Source organism: Bombus pyrosoma, linkage group LG7 (genome assembly GCF_014825855.1).
Source record: "Bombus pyrosoma isolate SC7728 linkage group LG7, ASM1482585v1, whole genome shotgun sequence".
Lineage (NCBI taxonomy): Eukaryota > Metazoa > Arthropoda > Insecta > Hymenoptera > Apidae > Bombus > Bombus pyrosoma.
The window spans coordinates 9,909,090-9,930,384 of NC_057776.1; the positions used below are offsets into that span (position 1 = coordinate 9,909,090).

General features: G+C 36.3%; 2 protein-coding genes across 4 annotated transcripts in view; both read right to left on the reverse strand.

Moving 5' to 3' along the window:
• LOC122569163 (protein tweety) overlaps window positions 1-3,865 on the reverse strand; it is a 40,141-nt gene extending 36,276 nt beyond the window's left edge. Inside the window, exons 1-2 of one of the 3 annotated variants that reach the window (XM_043729748.1) lie at window positions 3,482-3,865; window positions 2,814-3,333 (exon numbers count right to left, since the gene is read on the reverse strand). The gene's annotated coding sequence lies outside the window, so the exon portion shown is untranslated. The remainder of the gene's footprint in view (window positions 1-2,813; window positions 3,334-3,481) is intronic. The other 2 variants (XM_043729747.1, XM_043729749.1) reach the window with 2 other exon arrangements.
• Window positions 3,866-5,003: 1,138 nt separating this feature from the next.
• LOC122569161 (ubiquitin carboxyl-terminal hydrolase 31-like) lies at window positions 5,004-20,374 on the reverse strand. Its single transcript, XM_043729743.1, has 4 exons — window positions 19,286-20,374; window positions 9,371-9,744; window positions 7,869-9,279; window positions 5,004-7,778 (listed from the first exon to the last, which is right to left on the reverse strand). Exons 1-4 carry the CDS (start codon window positions 20,168-20,170, stop codon window positions 7,662-7,664), a joined length of 2,787 nt encoding a protein of 928 aa, XP_043585678.1. The 5' UTR covers window positions 20,171-20,374; the 3' UTR covers window positions 5,004-7,661.
• Window positions 20,375-21,295: the final 921 nt, after the last annotated feature.

The following is a 21,295-nucleotide window of genomic DNA, read 5'->3' on the forward strand; positions in this document are numbered from 1 at the left end:
TTCTATAATTTTCTCAATGAAGAAATTCAAGTACTTATAACATCGTGATAAACTGTTTCTTGATCCTTAATAGGTTAAGACGGCGAACCAGTTCGTGAACAGTTCACGAATAGTAGTGGCAAGACGCTCGCAAACATTTTGTGTCCATTCTATGTTATCCCATGTTTCATGAATATATGTGTTTGCAGATAATACGCAAACAAATGACAAACAGGCGACAAACTATTTGCGAGTACCAGTGAGGATACATCTTTACGAGATAACCTAACATTTCATTCGTTACACGACCGGTTGATTATCTTTGCTCGTGATTCAGCGAGGAGGTTATCACTAACACAAACGTACCCCTGTTTCCGGGTAACTGTTTTTATCATTGTACACGACAGCCGAGAGTTAGTTTTCGGTCGAAAATATAAATTTTCCGCAAAGCATGGTAAGTTTGAATGAACCGCATACCTCGAGACTAACCTTTCCACGCACGCCGCTTAACGAAATAATACTGTCGTGTTCTAGTTTCACTGAAATTGACACCACTTTCAGTTGGTTTGTTATTGATTCGGAACATCTCGATAGAGGACTCATACCTCGAACAAAAGCGAACTAGAGTTTTGCTGCGTAGCAACGTTACGTGAAACGCAAATTCTCTGTTGACACACAGGCGTTCTGTTGGTTTTAAATCATTGAAAAAAATAAAAACTAGCAAGAAACAACGAGTCCGAAGTGCCAGCATGTTACTAATGTAGTGTACACAGTTTGCACACCTGTTTTGATTTTTTCCGCTGTTTACTAACCTATCTTGCCGAGTACATACATACAAGGATAAAATTTCGCGTGAAAGCCGTGACTATCGAAGTATACATACATTGTACATACATATTTTGTGTTTAGTTCTTCGTTTCGATGTATCGGCTGTTTTGAACGATTTTCAGTCGTTTTAACAGCGTAGCTCTTATTACAAATCGATTAATCGCGATTCCACGATTCATCACGTTCGTGTCGTAAGAAGCATTAAGGTTAGTAACGTCGTGCGATCTAGGTTGCCCTAGCAACGAAAAAAAAACGCGCGAATAACATCTATACTTGCTGTACAGTTCTCGCGATTCCAATACGCCTCGTGTCGTTTTTATTGCTTATGAAACTCCCCGATAGTCTTTACGAAGCTTCCTACCACTATGATTATCAAGTGAAATATAAAGTTTGCATTAAAAAAATCAAAATAAAGAGAAAAGCAAGCCTTTATCAATATACGTTTGTACTTTACAAAAAAAGGTATTGTATCACAAAACCACCATTGCAAATCCATCAAATTTCTGTGGAAGATCATATTATTATTCTGATATCTTTTTGGTACTATTAGTAGATGCTTTGAAACAAAGAAAAGTGCATGACCAGAGTTCCTGTAGGGTCACCTTATATATACATATAGGTTATACATTAACATGCATGAATATAGTAAAGTCATAGATGAAGGTGAGTCATAGTCAGAGGATGCTTCACAGCTGGTTCATGCAACAGATAAGACTCGTTAAAGACAACTAGAGCAATTTAAATAACAATCGTAGATGGCATGAATAGTCAAAGATGAAAAAGATATTTTCTGTTAGTAAAAATAGTTACTTGGAAATCGTTAGATAAAAGGTTAAAGGCAAAAGTAAGAACTACACACGGAGGAATTTTCATGAAACATTTGATGTATCTATGCAAGTTGGTCGCTAGTAAATACGATTGATTGTTGAGTCGATAAATAGGTTAGAATGTCAACAATTTCTTATTACGTAAAAAGTCACTGGTTCAGCGAATCCTATCCTAATCTGAGACGATCGCGCGCACTGCGGTTCTTCGGTTCCCACAATCTGTCCAGCGTATTATGATTATTCTGTTGTCGGTCACCGTGCCGACTTTCAGGAGAACACAGGAAAAAATGTCGAATTCGATGCGAGACGATGTGTGCTTTTAACTCCTTGTTCACCTTTGACTTCCTCTTATGAAGAAAAAGAGAATATTCTTGTTAAAAATTCAACTGGACATATTGAAAATACGGTAGCGTGCAGGTTATACAGCGCGGTGAAAGAAGAATTTGCTTCGCGTTATTGCGCGTTGTCACGCTACGTTTAATATTATTTTTCTATTGAGGTTAAGAGGTGTATCATGAGTGGAATTGTTTTTATGCGAACTGACTGACAGTCGAAATAAACCTATGCTTGTCGTTCAATCTAAATAGACTTTTGCCGGTTAAAGTGGATCGTGGATATTTTGTACGGCAAATCTAATACGTAACTTATATTTCAAAGTAACGAATTCAAAGTAAAATGTTATTTTTCATTAACTCTTCCAAAGTGACAACGAACTTAGTTTAAATCGTGTCCACGAAAGAACAGTCGTAGGATGTGTATAATAGGTATAAGTATATTAATGGATTTTTCGTAACTTTTATAAAGGGACCTCTACATCAATTATTTTCTTTCACAACGTTGCAACTAATATAAAGATCACTAAAATTCCAGAAATATCTAATAATCTTGAAGTTTATAAACTCAGGGAAGAGATTAAGATGAAAATGCTTCTTGTTCGGATGTTTCGACCATAATCCATCACAAGCATGACTCGATATTATAAGACAAGGATAATTTTGCTTTAGCGAGATTATTCTTCCGTCTTTTAAGTCAAGCGATAGTGGTTAAGGTAACCGGTAACATTTTCTATGTAATGTATTCATAGAAAGAAAAGTGCAGAACAAGTCTCATTATTGTAATTCACAGTGCGTGAAATGCCAAACACCGAATCTTCCCTTTGAATATATTCGTAGCACTTACTTGTCATTTTCATGCGTTTCTTTTCAGGATCGGTTGCCGGCGCGATAGCCTTGAGAGAGGGTGCGTTTCACGAGGTGCCCGCATAGTACGGCGCGTATACTTCTCGATTTCTTTGAATTTTGTCTCGTAGCTACACCGAAAGTCCACCCTCGTTGTTAGGGAACATGTACGTAAAGAGGAGACACGTAATACAACGAAACGACGACGCCGCGAGAGACAAGCGTGGAAAGAGGCTGCTATACACACCCGCATGCGATCCCGTACAAACCGTAACCTTACACGAACGTCGCGCCAAGTGTGTACTGTGTATCGATCCCGAGAGTACACACGAAGACAGCTCTGAGCGCCACCACGTTCTCTCTCTGTCTCTCGTAGGAGAGGCGCTGTCTCTTGTTGTTGCTTTCGTTAGAACGCCGACGGTTACTTAGACCCGGTACGTATTTCAAGCATGAGCTTGGAAAGAAATTATTGAAACTCGATCGCACACCACACCAATCTCTTCGTTTCCATGCAACACCGGCTAACAATGAGAACAAGGACATGGTTAAAGGCTTTTCTCGCGACTTATTCGCCGGCTCCGTATACCGGTTATAATCGTCGAATAAATCCAAAGGATACGTATCGCTGTTATGTATTTAGGTAGTTATTAAGTGAAAAAGTTCTCTTACCTTAATTTTCAGTGAATAATCTGAACACTGACACACAACGATACAACACACACTCCACACCCGACGAAGGTTCGAACTCGACTGAAAGTCTTCGCGGAGTGGGTTGGCGGGTGGCGCCACGGCCAATCCCAACGTACTAACACGCAATTCCATCTTCCTCGTAAGACGTATGTACAGTTCGCTCCGACGAATTGTTCCGCTCGAGGTAAATATCGGAGAGAAAACACTCCTCCTGTTCTGCACACCCTTCGATTAAACGCTCGATGACATTGTTTGCTGTCTCTAACCCTATCCAAGATCCCAATTGTGCCCTGACGTGTTGAATAAGAGAAGCTTCGTGATATTCTCGTAAATTGAAACGATCTATTCGAGCAGACCGTGCAATATAGGAGCCACTTGACTCTCTTTGCTCTACTATGCAAGGAATATGTATGAATTTCGATGTATTATGAACAGCGATACGTTTCATAGCTTATGCTTATGGATTTCTCGTATCTCTTCGCGTATACAATAAACGTGCAGAGTGTGCTGCATTATACATGCTGTGATTTAAATATTCCTAAGCGCCTGATATCGGTATGAATCGAGTTGAGAATCGAGATATTGAAGATATAGATTACATTATCGATTATTACAAGATAAATCCTGATATCATTTTTAATCTTTTCTCCCCAATATTAAAAATTTCTGTATTGACTAATTTGACCTCAACATTGATCGGATCAAATGATTGTTTTGAAAAATGTTTCTAAATAAGTTAGATTCAAATAATAGTAATAATCTAACAACGTAAGTGACTGTAATTTGATGAAATATCATAATTGTGGTTAGCTATTATAGCTACTAATAATCAATACATCGTATGAAAAGATGGAATACAATGCGAAAACGCTAGATAAGTTTAAGAAGATTTAGATTTTAGAATTTATTTTCACATGCCTGTATTTCTTTCTTATGATCTTATAAATTTTTTTCGTCATATAGTTAAAAATAAGTTGCGATCATATTAAATTATCAGCTGTCAACAATGATCACCTACTAACAATTCATGAATGAAAATGTTAAAATTCCTTAAGAAATAAAATTCTATTTAACAAAAACGGATATTTACTTTAAACTTGATAATATTAAATAACGTAAATAAAAGATAAAAGATTTTAACAAAAATACAGAAACTTCCTTCACGGGTAGAACGACAGTGAGAGACGCAACCTTTGTTCGACACTTACATTTGCATAAACTGTTTAGTGGCAATCAAATGGCACGAAATTACAAAATTCCGATACAGAAGGATGTATTTTCCGAATACTTAATTCCTTTCATAGCATAAGTTGTATATATATATATATATATATATATATATATATATATATCTTTCCGTTTAATATTAACAGCATATTTATTATTAAAAACAAGTAATTATATAACACAGTTCCTAAATTTCTTCATAATAAAATAAAGACTATATTTGTATTTAAATAACAGAAAAGATCGGGGAGTCGATATAATGCTGAAACGAACGCATGTTTTATAATCGAATTTTAATGTAAATAATAGCCAAATACATAATCGTTTTCTTTAAATTACTATATTCCAAATACTTTACGTATGAATATTACTTTTTATTGACAAATCTCTGTATATTACGATTTATTTTATCCCTAATTATTTATAAACTTTTTACATTAGACTTGAATAATAATATTATACAATATTTCGTTTCAAATTCAAATTTGCTTTCTCGTCTATTCGATCTACATCCTATGGATCCATGAACTGGAGTGATTAAAATAAAATCGGATGAACTTGATATTCGTCCTGTTAGAAGTTTCGTTATCAATGTTACGTTGTTACAACAAATTATCGTATATTTTGCAAGCTATAATAAAATATATTAGACTAGTATACAATTGGTCGATACTTTCTTTCCACATTAAAATTTTCATTCATTGATACGAGGAAAATTTCCCACGCGTGCTCTTTAAAAATTATAAAAAAACGTGGCAATTAATTCCTACTTTTAAACATAACAAGCTCCAACAATGATTACTTCAAAAAAAAAAACGCGAAGTATTTAGAATCATAGGTCAAAGCATTGACATAATTCAGGGTGTACAAAGTGGAATGACGTTCTTTGATCTACATATAATATATATATACATATACATATATATAATATATATATATATATACTTTCTCTAATTCATTTCAACAAAAACAGCAGCGATAATATGAATAATTAATAACGTATCCCTCAGTCGATTAACGTGAATGCACAAAATTCTAAAATCATAGAATAATAAACGGGTAGCGGCTTTCCTCTGTTTCATCTTCCTATCACGCATTCTGCACGTTCATTCTACCTTTTTAAGTGCCACGAAGGGAACGTTTTATCTTTAACTAAACGATACTCAGTCACCTGACGCAGTGTTTGTTTCCAAATCCAGTAATTGGAATATTTATAGAAATATCATTTGTTACTTTTTTGTAACTCGATAAATAGAATTGATTGACTATTCATTTAGAAGACTCTGAAGCTTTCAATTGCTAGACTTGAAGGAAACGATTCTTTCGGGTGATCGAGTATGAAAATATTTAAAGTTTTGTTGAGTATTATACCTCCAGGACCATCATGGCACTTGATTTGGCCTAGTCTTGCCACAGGAACCAACTTACGTTACAAACACTGTTAGAACGAGTATACCAAAGTATACATCACGTTGTTTTGCTACGATCAAACGCCTTTCTTTATATTACTTACACTGAATTCGACGTTAATTACATTTATAATTCATCACATACATTCTTTATTCGCCACCCCCCGTCCACGATACGTGTGACTAGTAATAAAAAATGTTACTTTTAAAATAACTTAAATATCTTTCACTCGTAAATTATACACTTGCGTGCATATATTTATGTATACGTATATATAAATCAGTTTCACTTTCATGCTTCCGTGCTTTCCATCATTTTCTATTTATAAACGCGTCTAAGTGGAATGATCGTTACAACTGAGAGATTAGAGTATTTGACAATAAAAGAGAAGAAAAAAAGAAAAAGAGAACATCGCTGAAGATTATATTACGAAAGCCACTCTCCTAAAAACCGACACGTTACTTTCCCAAATGACAAATTTCAATTACGCCGATTGTTTGTAGGAAGAACAAGACTTTGAAGTGGAAGTACATATATTGATTTTCTTGGTCGTCGATTTGTCAGAATTCAAAGAATAATTAACGATACGTACGTTACAATTTGGTGGCTTTCACGCTACAATGTCTCAATGTTCGTTAATAAAACGACGTCGAAATAGTAAATATGCTTGTATGATTGCAAATGACATATCAATGTTAATTACTGAGATAAGGCCACTAGTGGGTGATACAAATACGATATAAATATTATAGTTAAGCATAGATTCAAAACAATGGTTAGCGACTACATAGTATGTCCAAGCAAGAATTATCATTGAAAATGAAGTCTCTGTAATACGTGAATCCTGCTACACACAAGATTCAGTTATTGTCATAGTTTCATTGTAACGCGACGGGTATGATACATGAATCGCGTGTTTTAAAAAATTTCGCGTACAAAGTTTCTTTGACACACGTACATTCTTGCTGGACATATGTAGAACATTAATTACCTATTGCGTTGAAAATCTAGGTATTAACAATAGACAATTCGTAAATAAGGAATTCGTAGTTTTTGATACTGAATATAATATTTGTCCTTTTTTTAAAAAGTCTTCTAACAACTAGAATGTACAATACAATTCACGCAATTTGTGTAAACACGATATAAATACAAAAATCACTAATGCCTCCAGTTACGCTTGCATTGTCAACAAACATCCTTCTAATGTCGCAGTTTCATTCTTTTCTCCGATATCAAAACAAAGAAATTAGAGAGGCTCTTAATATTCTTTGCTCGGTCGATCGTTAGATAATATAAAAGAAAAGCATTTTTTTTTAAACGTATAAATTCGGAACAAAATATTTTCTAAACAGACTATGTTAAGTCTTCGATACGAAACGAATGGACTTAAATCCCGCGAGAAATTGTCTTGAAAAATTGTCTTCAGTTCTAATTTGTCTCTGATCGTTTACACACCATGTTCCAGGCACTATACATTGAGCGTTGCTCAAGCCAGACCAGATCTGGCTTAAATTGTGTGTTACAACGTCGACTCGTGTATTATCGTTGTGTCTGGATCACTACTGGCACTGTGAATTATCGTAGATTGCGGTATTAACGTAATGGACGACATTTTTCGAACAGGCTTCGGTGAGGCCTGAAAGCATACATATACGACAAAATTAAAAAGAGAATACTCGTACATTGTCCACGGTCCAAAATTATACGTTGTTGTTTCTGAACTTACCCATTCTCTTCTGCATGGTGCTTCATCGTCTGAATAATGATCAATCTGACCGATATCCGTTTCTGTCGCAACATTCCTTTTCTTGGGTTGTAAAGTAGCGTAATTGCGACATCCCCTATTGAAATTCGTTATGTTCTTTTCTTCCACGATCTTATCTTGACACAACACTTCCTGCGATTTACTTTGATTGTTGTTTGAAACGTTGTTATTAGTCTTGTTGTTGAAATAAAAAGGCGGCATTTTCGAGACCCAATGATCAAGTCCGGATCCGGCTGAGCTTGTGGAAGCAGCCGAAGAATTTCCAGAATTATTAGTCAACCCTCTTCGTTGATAAAATAACATGTACGCAGCGTTTGTTATTAAATTGGTATCGTTCACGGCCTCTACTCGGGTATCGTCGAAACAATACCACTGAGTATCGTACGGATTCCGACAAAACGCGGTATAGTGACCTCCCTGTAAATCTTGCCCATGATGATTACAAATCGCATAAAGATCGTAAACGTTTTCATCGTATTTTGGAATATTTTGTTGGCGTGGTCTTGGTTTCTTCCAAGGCGACCAACCTAGACCACCTAAACTACTAACATTATTATGCGCTTGTACTCCATTATGAGCAAGATGTGGAGTCATATCGAAACCGTACAAAGGAAAATCGACTAACATGGTCAATTTCGACGTAGACCTTTGTTTAGACTGTTGTCGAAATCTTTTTAGATGAATAACTAAGATATCAGGTAAAGACCAAAGTCCCAATTTCTTCACCACCTCTTGTTTCTTATTGCAATACGGACAGTGCCAAGCGTCCTCTGCGCCTAATATCTCGGCTCTCGTATACAGATCGAAACATTCTTCCAAAGTAACAGCTCCTCCTAGTTCTGAATTCGTTTTTAACTGCTTCACACTGGCATGCTCTTCGATTTGGTCATTATCATCTTGAATAATATTACACTTAGTGGCTTCGTCCCACTCTAGAATTAATTTTACATGTTGAGGACCGGAGTCATCGGCACAAAGGGCCAACGCTTGTTCGATCTGCTCTGTGTAAAGAGGATGCTCCACACAGGGATCTATACATGGATGCTCGTCCTGAATAGGTGTAGCAGCGGGGTCCGCAACACGAATGTTAAACAGTCCGGGACTCTGACTCGACGTAAGAACGTCGTCTGCCAGAACACTATGCATCTCCTTCAACAAGAGTTTTTGTAGATCTTCGTACGACGTTTCTCTAGACACTTGCATAGTGTACGGACTGCTAAAACGCTGTCTCAGATCTCCTTTTGTGAGAACGTTGATCCACACGAGTAAGATATACGCTTGCTCCGCTGGTTCTTTCAGCTGTGGCAGTTCTATACAGTAGAGCGGGTCATTTTCCGTGATCACAGATAGAGGTTGGCAATCGGAGAATGTTCTGTAAACAATAAATAACAAACAAAGTAGTGGAAAGTTAACGCGATACCGATCCATTTAATAGGCTTATCCGTAGAGCAATGAAGTTCTACCTGTGAAATCCTTCGTCGTGAATTTCCGTGAGTAACATGTGATTCTCATCGATACCAGTGTCACTGGCCAAGATCTCTCTGAGCTCTCTAACATTGGCCATCTGGTTCACGCTCACGCCTATCTTCACTTGCCGTGGTTGTTGCGACGTATAGAGGACGTTCACGAAAAGGTTCATCTGGCGGTGATTTTGCGGTACAGGTACTGACACGCAGAGGAAAGGGTCGAACGTGTTCGACTGCCGGTGACATCTTGGGCAAGTTAGGCTAGACCGAAACTGGGCTTGGAACACCGCGTGCACGAACGAATTGTTGCAGCGGACATGGTTCGCCAGAGTTTCCGCCGCCACGATGTCATCTGGTCTGCCGAACGAATTCTATAAATTATATAAAAAGATTTCCATTAATAAATGAGTACATTTGAGACTCTTCATCATATTTGATTTGTTTCTTTTTATCGATTTATAGATAACGTGCTAAATGGAAGCAGAAATGGAACGGACCTTCCCAGAGAAGATGAAGAAACTTTCTAATTTGCAAAATACTATTTTACGTTACTTTATCATATGTTCGAAGATTTGAAATACGTACGACCCGGTATAGCTTCAGATCTTGTTCAATGAATTACACAACAGAATTCGAGATTTTATTCATCATTGTTATTTTTAGAAAGTTAAATTAATAATAATACGTCAATTTCATTTATCGCGTTATATTATGAAACTCGGTTGACGATCATTTGAGGTACACTAGCGGCCTTATCGTTGTGATATTGAAAAGCATTCAGGTAAATATAGCAACGGTGACGATGTAATTAATCCTTATCATGAATATTGTAAGAATATTGATAGTGTTTTATGAGAATGTAAATAACTGTGTACACTTTTATACACCTGCATTTAATCAAGCTTAGGAATATTTTACTTTACGTCATCGATTGGTTAAACACGATGAGAAGTCAAACAAACAATATATCATACGAATTAATTTGCTAAAAGAAAAAAACGACGGAAAAATACTAGCAGAAGAAACGTAACGTAAAATCGTAAAACTTTATCGGACAATGCGCGATTTAGCGTTCTCGCATGCTGCAATATACGAATAAAGGAAACAAGAGTTAAAAATACGTGTTGCGAACCGACAGATTCGTAATCAAAGGAAGATTTATCGAATAGACAATAATCTTAGTAATGGGTAATATCATTTAACGTATTTAACATATTCATCGCCTTTAAGCATAAGCAATAGCGTCGACTCGTCGATACGTGGAGAAAAAAATTAAGGCGACAGAAAGAAAACAAAATATAAATAACTTTAAAATTGCTTCAGTAACTTGAAAGTAAGTTTACCACTTCGTCTTCCAAGTATTTCCAAGTACTTCTATACGACAAGAGTGCGTACCATCGCTGTCATGTTTGATACTGTACATTGTACACGAACGTTTATTTATACGTAACACGGAATCCTGTGGATTTATTTTTTAACTGTCTTAAGATGGATCGAGACATCGTACAAACAGTTCATCACCCAAGATACATAAAGACGGATCATTTATAACACGTTCGTTCTAATAATAGCTGTCTACCGGTAGTTCGTTGTTGTCTATACCGTCTGTTGCACTTTTCAGTTTCGCAACAGGCCCGATAGAAGACGCAACGCAAGTGGGATATTCTAATGGACACCAGACGATTGCCGTTCACTTGCTAAAATTCACAAGTTCATATTCGATCTGTTTGTTTAGTAATCGTAACAATGTCCCAACAAACGACAGTGATAATTTACAGAATGTATTTATTTTTCACGGGCGTAGGTATACATAACTTTTAGTCGTGAATATATTACACACACGCGTATACCTTGGCGTATATATTGGTATTTTGTATGTATATTTTTACCTTACATCAATTGGAAATTCTAAAATGATAATTCGATTAGCGTCATCGGTAGTATATCGAAACACGTTGTTAAGCCTCGCGTGCTTTTTCTATGTCCCCTTTCAGATCAGCGGATTCTCGAAACAGTATGCTCGGTCGGCATAGAAGGCTTCCCTTAATAGGATCGCGAAACGTGCATTTTCATGACCTTCCAATTGCAGCCTTTTCAGAGGAAATATATATGTTTTATATAATCGAAGGTTTGGAATAAAATAATCTTCGATTGAAACCAAATACCGTCAGGAATTATCCGAGTCCATGTTGTCTATTCTAACCTTTAATGAAACAACGAGAAAGGGGATAGTTAAGAATGAAAAAGCTATTTCTAAGAGGCTCCTGAATAAAAGCATCAAGTGGAATTATGTTGTGTACCCGATGAGTAAGAAAAAGACTTCCTTCTGCGAGGAAAAAGCGACCTTTTCTTTCTAAATAAGGCTAAATCATCTGCTGCAAATGACAATCCCTCGTATGCGTCGAAAAACCGCGAAACGCGATAATTGTAGAGAGCTGTGGACAGGATGTATCGTCGATCCGGTCGCCGGAAATAATTTTCGGTACTTACAGGTTGTAACGACACACGTTACAATTCGCAACTTCACAATTGGTCAATGTCACGTTCGTACATGTGTAGTTACGTAAAGATCGAACAGGTTTGGTCAACCGGTCGGTAACCTTTACGGAATTCATTAATATCGACGGAGTCAACTTTTGTTTTTTCGCCGTCCTCAACTTCCGGTTACATTCAGTCTTACATTCTTTTCACTTCTCTTGTATTTGAACGAAACTAGCTCTTCGCTATAACTTGACCGCACACTTACAACTTTACGCTGCATTCACTTTTTACTTTTCATTTCCTCGTACGTTGAATATGAAACGTTCAGGAGAAACACATATATACTTGGTTTTTACGAAAGTCACGCTCGAACTACAAACATCCTCGAATCTAACCAGTGCATTTACACTTTACCGACCTTTTAGAAGACAAACAAAGTGATTCATAAAACGATTCGTTGGAAATTGCCGGTGCTAGGACAAGACGCGACAAATATCGATGCATCGGTGATTCATTTCTTACAGAATCGCAAAACAAAAAGCAGGAAGCGTGGCTTATCTAAACATTCATTACGTAACAATAGCAATTAACGTCCCTCGACCCGTAACTTATAATTAACTTCTTTCAGCTTGACAGCCATGGAATGCGTTGAAATATGTTGCAGTACAGTGGCTGGAATCCGAAAGTACTCGAGTTTCTCCATCGGTATTTTTTAGTCTACACAACATCATCGCCATCGTGAAAAGATAAAGTACATTACAACATCATTGATCTTACCGTATAGTTGATGTATTTGAAGTGCAACGTATTCGTGCTTTGGCCAACAAAAACGTTCTCTTTTTATCGTTAGTACACGCACAATGAATTCCTAATTTTTTTACTCTGTTTCTTTCTTTTATTCTTTTATTTTTTATTACGAATCCGGCATTGTTGACTAGATCCGATAATAGCTATAAACTACATCAGGGCCATCAGTGCTCTGATTAGTAGCAATTAGACGAGCGGAGAAATAGTAATTAATTCGATGTTATGACTCAAAGTATATGTAATACTACGCCAAGGCCGTCATAGAAACGGCACATAATGATTATAAGCAAGAAATCAGAACTCTGGATGCTTGTTTATATTTATGTAAAATCTTAACGTGTCTAATTATTTCCTAGCGATCAATTCTTAAGAGTCGGCAACTTGTATCTTTACGCAGAAGGATCTGTTCGTCGAGATGAAAGAGCGAAGAACGTAGGATCTTTTTAATCTTTCGACTCGCGCGTGTTATTACACGTCAATTAAACGATAAAATGGAAAAACTCCATTTGAAAATTTAATTTCTAATCGAAACCGCTTCGAGCAAATTTTTTCTAGTACAGCATTTGATTAAAATGTTTTAATTAATGGAAAACTTATAAACATAACACATATGTATACAGTTTTTATGATAAATCAAGTTTCCAACTGGTAGGCGATCGCGCGACAGTTTCTAAACCTTGAAATTTGGACTTCTCGTTAACTTGTTAATTTCAGCGTATCTATATCTTCGCGACTAATGTTAAGCTTGCAAATTGTTTCGTCGCCTTGGCGATATCATCGTTATTAAATGTATCGTTGGCACGCGGTCGAAAAACAGCACGAAGATATTATGGTCCGCACGAAAAATCCAATTACTTTATTACATTACATTACATACATTTTTATATGCCAAGGATTCATAGCCTAATTAAATTTAATTATATATGTACATAGCTTTGAACATGATTAAATCGCATTAAATTATAATGGATGATAATACGGCCGAAACTGAAGAAAAGAAAGAATATGAATCGATCAATGGAAGCTACATAACGTGGCCTTAGAACGATGACTGTTTCGTGGCCCCATTCAAGGTCAATTCTTATTTATAAGTATCACACACTTTCGTTTGTCTATAATATAAACGAACAAATAGCTAAATCACATTTTAAACTACTTACTAAAACGATATAATACCTAAGATATAAAATAAACATGATACAAATTATTATGGGTGGAAAGGTTGGAAATGACGTTATTTTGTGGAAATTCGAAGAATTCTGTCTTCAGGGGAGCAATTTATCGGATAAATTACTATTAAAGTCCGGTAAAATACCAAGAATGACGCCGGCGAAGCACGCTGAAACAACCAAATTTACTCTTGCAATTTAAAAAAATCACAGAAATTTTGAAATATCAATCTGATAAAGTGTCCATTTACGAAAGTCAGTAGAAAATTTACAACGGGAGTATGGAAAACATAGTACATTCATTGGCTTACCATGTTCATTTTTAATTTAAATTTAGAAACACCACGTTATTTACGGGAAAACAATATTTTAGTGTCAACAAGATACTTGAAGCGAGGATGCTCGTTGTGGATCGTTTGTACGACAGAAAATATTTGACCTTACGCGGTCGGGTCTCGATAAGTTTATTATCTTTTCTCTTTTTTTCTACGCAAGCCTTATCAAACATTCCATTCAACGTCAACTTTGAAAAAAAAAGAAAAAAATACTTGTTCATATCTACGCTCTCTACAATCAATTTTACCAACGCGTATCGTTTGGAAGAATCGAATTTCTGTTGATTTTTACGCAAAGCAACGCTATTAATTAATACTATTAAGCAAAAGTAAATATCAAAAATAAATTGTGCTTTTACTTGGCCGCAAGATTAAATTACTTATCTTTTGTTGTGTTTATCAAATCTTACAGACTTATCGGCTATTTCCAAAAAAAACTTATATCTATGGATCTAACAAATCTTGTTGCACGTGATATAGAAATCAAGAATTAGCAAAGTTGGATTGGTCGTGTATTTCAAACATGTAACACGAGTAAATGGGATATAAATTATACTTAGATTTCACTTCGATATATGTATAAATTTTCCTTGAATTTTCATCGCGATTTGCTAGAGCGGCACGACCTTTGACGACATAAAAATACGCATCGTGTTGCACGCCTCCTCAAGGTCTCATTGAAGGTAGTTTTTCATGAGATGTTGCGTCACGGTGTTTCGGATTCAAACGTCTGTCACCTTCGACAATTTTCTACCTATGTCTGTTTTTAAATCAATTCACGTTCGTTGGCATTCATTTACAAAAAAAAAACTTGGCGAAGGATATCTGTAAACTTTATTCGACCATGCCACGAATGAATTCATAATCGAAAGTTCGAGTAATAAGAGAGGCGATAAGCCATTAGAAATGAGAATCGTAAAATGACCGACCAAAGACACGTGCAGTTTGCTCGTAAACACGCCGAGCGACGTGATTTTGGTGAACGCTTAGGAATTGGTTCGTGCGACGTCGCGTGAAAATAATCGGAAACCATAGATAACGATGTTTGCAGATAATCTGAAGAATCTGTGCGTAATGAGACACATGAGCAAACTGTTTGACCGATAAAACGGTCGATTATAATCTAGGGATCTACACTAACGAATAAACTTTACTTATTCAAATTTAAAATTTAAATGTTTGCTTAGACACAGATAGGTACATATACCGTAGCCTCAAGTGCGATACGCGATAACGTTTATTTAGTTATATAAATAAAGTTGAAAGAATTTTATTTTGTAACGCAGCAAGTCGGTATGCATAACGATTCGAAGCTTTCATTGCCGTTATGAAAGAGATTATTCACACGGTCACTTTTCTCTGTGATAATTAAACCCGAGAAGTCTCGTTTCGTGATCATTCGATTTATAATAAATAATAATATCAGGAGCAGCATACTATCTTCATCTAGGTAAACTAGACATCCTACTTTTAAGGCGACGAGACCTGACGATCTTATCGCAAGGTCAATAATACGTGCACCGTCGTTTAGCACGTGTTCGAGTGGCTACATGCATTTTGAGAAGTGTCGAAGCTCTCTGAAATACTTTCCCAGCTATCGATTTATTTAAAATTATTATGTTGCGCACACCGAAGCATATAAATACGCGTCTATCGCTTCAAATTATTTTTCCCTTCTCGCCGTTATTACTTTATTAAACGTACTAATTGGATAATATGTACAAATATATTATTCAGTTTAGCCTTATCAAAAAGTTTAGTGTATCGGTAAACTAGATCACTGTTTCGTTCGTAAATAACGAATTAATCGCTACACGTATGGTTGAGCGTGCGATAGAAAAAACTTGTACAGAACGAATGTACCGACTTTCTACGCAAGAAGGCATTAATACTTGCGGAGAGCATCTTCGAATTTTCAAGGCGTTTCAATGACCGGCTTCGAAGAAGTCGGTCAACGTAGCCGATGAAGGGCACTCGAGGAAAAAACTAGTTACGAAAAAGTGGCACGAGCAGCGAGTTAACAAGCCACAGGGGCGACATGTCGGACATTGTTAGTTCCTAATCCGGATTATCGACTTGCTCGTCGAAGATCGCTTCCTTATCTGATGCTCGACAAACACTTGGATAGTGTGCAAGAAATGGCTGATAAGATAACGGATCGAGTGGGCCCGTTTACTTACCTAGAGGATGAAGTACGAAAGAGAGAGTGAGAAAGAACGACAGAGACAAGATGCGTCAAGTCGGTAACAACCCGCGGTAAATGTGTCAAACATTTCAAACAATTTTTATCGCAGGTATTTTTACTCCGCGAAAGCAAAAAAAAAAAAAAGAAGAAAATGAGCAACGCTTTAATTTAATTAAGATGAATATCCAGACGAATATAAAAACTTTTGATGAACGTATTATGTGTTATACAAATTGAGCTTTGGAATTCATTAGCATTGCAACGAGACATGATTACATCGGTAAAATTTGAAATCAATCTGAAAATATATACAGAAGCTATATTTACTACAAGCAAAACAAAGCTGGCAAAAATCAACAAAATGCTCGAGCAGTCAGTTTTTGATTATATTAGTACGCCAGACCATCATTAGTAATAATTGTATGTTTAAGATCGTTATTCAAGCTGCATATTATTAAAATTATTTTTGTAAGGTTATGTTTCCAATAAATGTTTTGTAGCTTCTACATACAACTTCAGATTGGTTCCAAATCTTGCTAACATTGGGTTGTCCGAAAAGTCTCTTTCGTTTTATGAGAAAATAACAGACACACAACGTTTTTTGTTTTATATTATTTCGTCGAATTACGTACGATCCATTTTGTTCTGTTGAGACAAACACCGCGACATTTCACAGACTTGGCTTCACGTTTGTAGGAAGGTGCATTATTGTAAAAAAACACGTTTGCGAAAGAAGGACATTTTTCGGACAACCTAATATAACCGTAGCAGTCGTGTGTCATTACAGTGTTAATGGATAAAAAAGTTTCCGTGGTAAATTTTCGAATATTTTCACGAGTTACTGTAAAAAATAATGTCTCGATACGAACAAACTTCCATTTTTGTATCTCTATTTGCAATTGTGCATAATGTCATAGTTTTTTTTCCGTAGAGTGAAACGATGTGGAGATGGCACAAAGATATGCAATTGATGAACAATAAAATTTTAACGAAAGTTGTGTGCAAAATAGAAAGTGCGAATATACATTAAAAAGAAATTCAACTGTTTAGATAATTAGCGATTAAGTTTTACCGAGTTAGCAGTCGTGGTTATTAGTTTCACTAGCAAAGAAGTACATATACTGAGAAGCGAAACGTCAGGAATAATTTCACATTTTCTCTTTTGTTATGAATAATCATTGTTTCTCTACGCGACAAATACCTTGAACTTTTCTTTACTTTTTACTAGGACATAACACAAGTCGTTCCGAAAGGTAGTTCACGCTCGACTATATATAATTATTCCTGTTCATTACTGTTTTTTGAAGTACGATAAACAGGCAATTTAACAAGATTATTAGATATATGTGTTACGTAAAGGAAAAACTGAAAGAACATAGAATTGAAAGTTAAATTTTAGTATTTATTAACTGAACTCGTCATCCCTAACGCGTTTTAAAAATATCAAATCTTCCAATAAAACCTATTCTCATTCTATAACGATATAAATGATAAAAAGTTCTATATTTCGCTTTACTGTCGATACTTTTGAGATATTCGGTTAATATGTGTTACCTCATCGTACATATAATCGCAAACACGTTGTTTCGTGAGCTAGCCAAGAAAGAAACGCAGCATCCACACGTGTAACTACATACATGGAAGAAATATTTGATTATTTAATCATGATTCGGTAGCTGTCCTTTAAGTGATAAATATTGAATTAAAAAATGGCGAAAAACGAACAATTAATTGGCCAGCATGATGCGCACCTTTTTCTCATTACGTCACTTATCATTGGCGGGCATCTCGTTGCGGTGAATCAGCGAACTAAAATTTGTCCTGTCTCTGCTTTATTATCCCTATCTCGTTCTATATGTATGAGGCATTGGCATAAAAAGCGATTCACTAGTCAAGTTCGCGGTTTATTGAGTACAAACTATTTTTAACTTCAAAATACCACTACCAGTTTATGTTTCAATGAATCTGTTTTGTTTCGTTAAAAGGAGGTATTAGGTCTTATTTCATACAGAGGATTATTCTCTTTGTTCTCTGCACAATCTATTATGGCTACGTTTAAAAATGATGATTTCGATAAGACTCCAACGATTTTCCTATTGTCATATGAAACTAAAAAATAGATGTTATAATACGTAGATAATTAACTGATTACCAGATATCTTTTGTACTAATTTTTTCCGATAGCTGCCTCTAACAGTGCCAATTTGGAGCATCAGATAACGAACATCAGATAATTATGATTTGTCAACCATTACTATATCTGATAAATTAATAAAATTTATATAAATAATAAAAATCGTGGCTCATCCTTGATAAGCAAACGTTCGTATTATTGTTTCAATACTGATAGACATATTTTTATTGGTTAAATATTTAAAAGAAAGAAACACACAACACATACATTAATAAAAAAAGTCAAATGTATCATTCTCGATAATAAGTACATACATGGTAAGTACACGATTTGTTTTACCCATTCCTTCTTCTGGAATGCAAGTGTGGATTCAGCCGAATTTCGGTAGAATCCGTTTAGAAAACGCGGTATGTACTTTTCGAACGTGGAACAAATTTAGGTTAAGGCCTGATTATAACCGTTTGCGATTGACTGGATTTTCTGTTTCTTCAAGTAATAAATAAAATTCACTCAAGGTTTGTGTTCGTATAAACACGTCTTCTTGCAGTGTACACAAGAGCAAACCAAGAAAGAATGGAGAACCCATTGCGAATACTCTTAGCATCTGCGAATTCGTAAATTCGCTTCACGGCCATAAGAGAATATCGAAGAACGAAGAAATTAACGTAGTTGGTTAATGATTATTCATATCACTGGCATTATGTAATCGTTCGCAATGAATGACTACAAACCTGTTCATTATGTGGGAAACGTGTTGTCAAAACGTGAGCATAACCTTAAAAAATGTGTTGACTCTCTCACCTTGATGATTTTATACTTTTTTTTGGTAGCTTGGTTCAGGTCCTCGTGCACTTTATCTAATAGCCATAGCAAGAATTCCTGAGCGTCGTGCTGCAAGTTCCCGCGATATTGACTTCCGTATTTGTCGACGACGCTCTTGAACGCCGTGCTCATCTCTGGGTCGTATTGGCAGCTCCAGATGGCCTTCAACAGCAGGGCTAACTGTTCAGTGATCTCTCCCTTCGTCCCGTACTTTTTCGAGTTCAATTTATTTCTTCTAGAAAGGTCGACCTTGTACTGGTCCAGCACGAAATATTCCGCAAGTATGTCCGTATGCGACAAGCACTGCAATACAGCGTTCATGAAACACGTGTTACCGTGATTGCGTAAACCTATGACCCCTGGCACCTTATCAGGTGGTATATGCGCCGGTCTAGGTGGAGGTACCCTTATGTCTCCGGCACTGGACCCGAGATCGTCCCTGTGAGACGTTTTGTGATTCTGTGTGCCCACATTCGACATGTGCTGGACCATCTTGTTGATGAACTTTCTCCACGAAGGTCTTCGAAACACTTTTTTCATACCTGACCTATCCGGATAACTTTGACTGCCGTGCAATCGGCCTATATTCTGCTGCATACTTTCCACTTGCTGTTGATGTTGCTGCATATTGTGTCTGTCTTTGGTGCCCGCCGCACTGCCACCGTCTTTCGAATCGCGATTTTGTTTCGCACGTCGTCTTAACATCCTACTTGCACTATGAAATGGATTCCTCGATAATGTAAACGTACACTTTAAACGCGAGATGGAATCCTGTGTTTTTAGCTTCGGTAATTTAACCTCTTCCACGCCCAGCTTACCCTCCGACACCGATTTCATCACCGCACTAGCATTCTCACCGTTCATCGCCGGCCACGGAAACACCGTTTAAGCTTTCGCTTGTCGTTCACATCACGCTTTTCGTTGATCGCTCAACCCACGCGTCTTTTACATGCTGTACGTCAAAAACTGCTCGCGGAAAAACATCATACACGTAACCCGCACTCATATACTACGGCGGCCATTTGCCTTTATCACACAGGCTTCCACGATTTCATGATGTTTCGATCATAGACTACACGAAATGGCTGATGGCAGATGTATTATGTTTGCGATCGAAGCGCTCCCTGACGAGAGTGACCAGTACCATTGTTAGTCAAAGTGTTGGCATTGACTAAAGACATGATAGACGTGACATCGAAACGAGTTTCGTGTTTCACGTTCTGAAATACCGACCTCGAAAAAAATCGTAGTGCTTTTCATGCCCTCTACAATTTATAACGTTGTGTCGCGACGATTGTAATTACCTATGATAATTAACTATGTATATATGTTATTCGTTTGAATAGCAAACAAAGCATTAACCAACGCTTGAATAGATAAACTTTTGGTCATTGAATTCATTTATCGGAATATCTACTACTATTGCATGAATGGAAAATTGTAAGTACATAGTAAAGAAATAAGTACCTGTCGCGTGACAGGTTCAAATAAATGGAAGTCAACCGTACATTAAATACAAGTTATAGACATTGTTGTATAAAATAACGTAAGTAATTAAATTAATAATTGAACTAAAACAATGCTTTAACGTAATCTTATATTAGAAGGTAAAATAGAGTTGTCTTTGTAAAAACAGTGACACGTTTGACAGTTAATTGTTGAACAACGGTATATGCTTACAATTTAGTTAAGAAAATGTACAAATTGTTATAAGATATTATGGTGGGTCGTAAAAATAACAAATCTAGTGATAGAGTAAAGAATTTCAATTCATTCCATGTCGAGATTTATTTAAGAATCTAATATGTACAACTTAATACGATGACTTCGTCGTCGATTTTCATAGAATGCTGATTTGCAAACTGCAAATATTTCAACTTTTGCTGACGCTCTTTCAGAAACGATAGTCTCAAGTCGTCGATCCATATGCAAAACTCATATTCTTCGTATCAATTTTCACCATGATCGTTCATCGTTCTACAGATTATA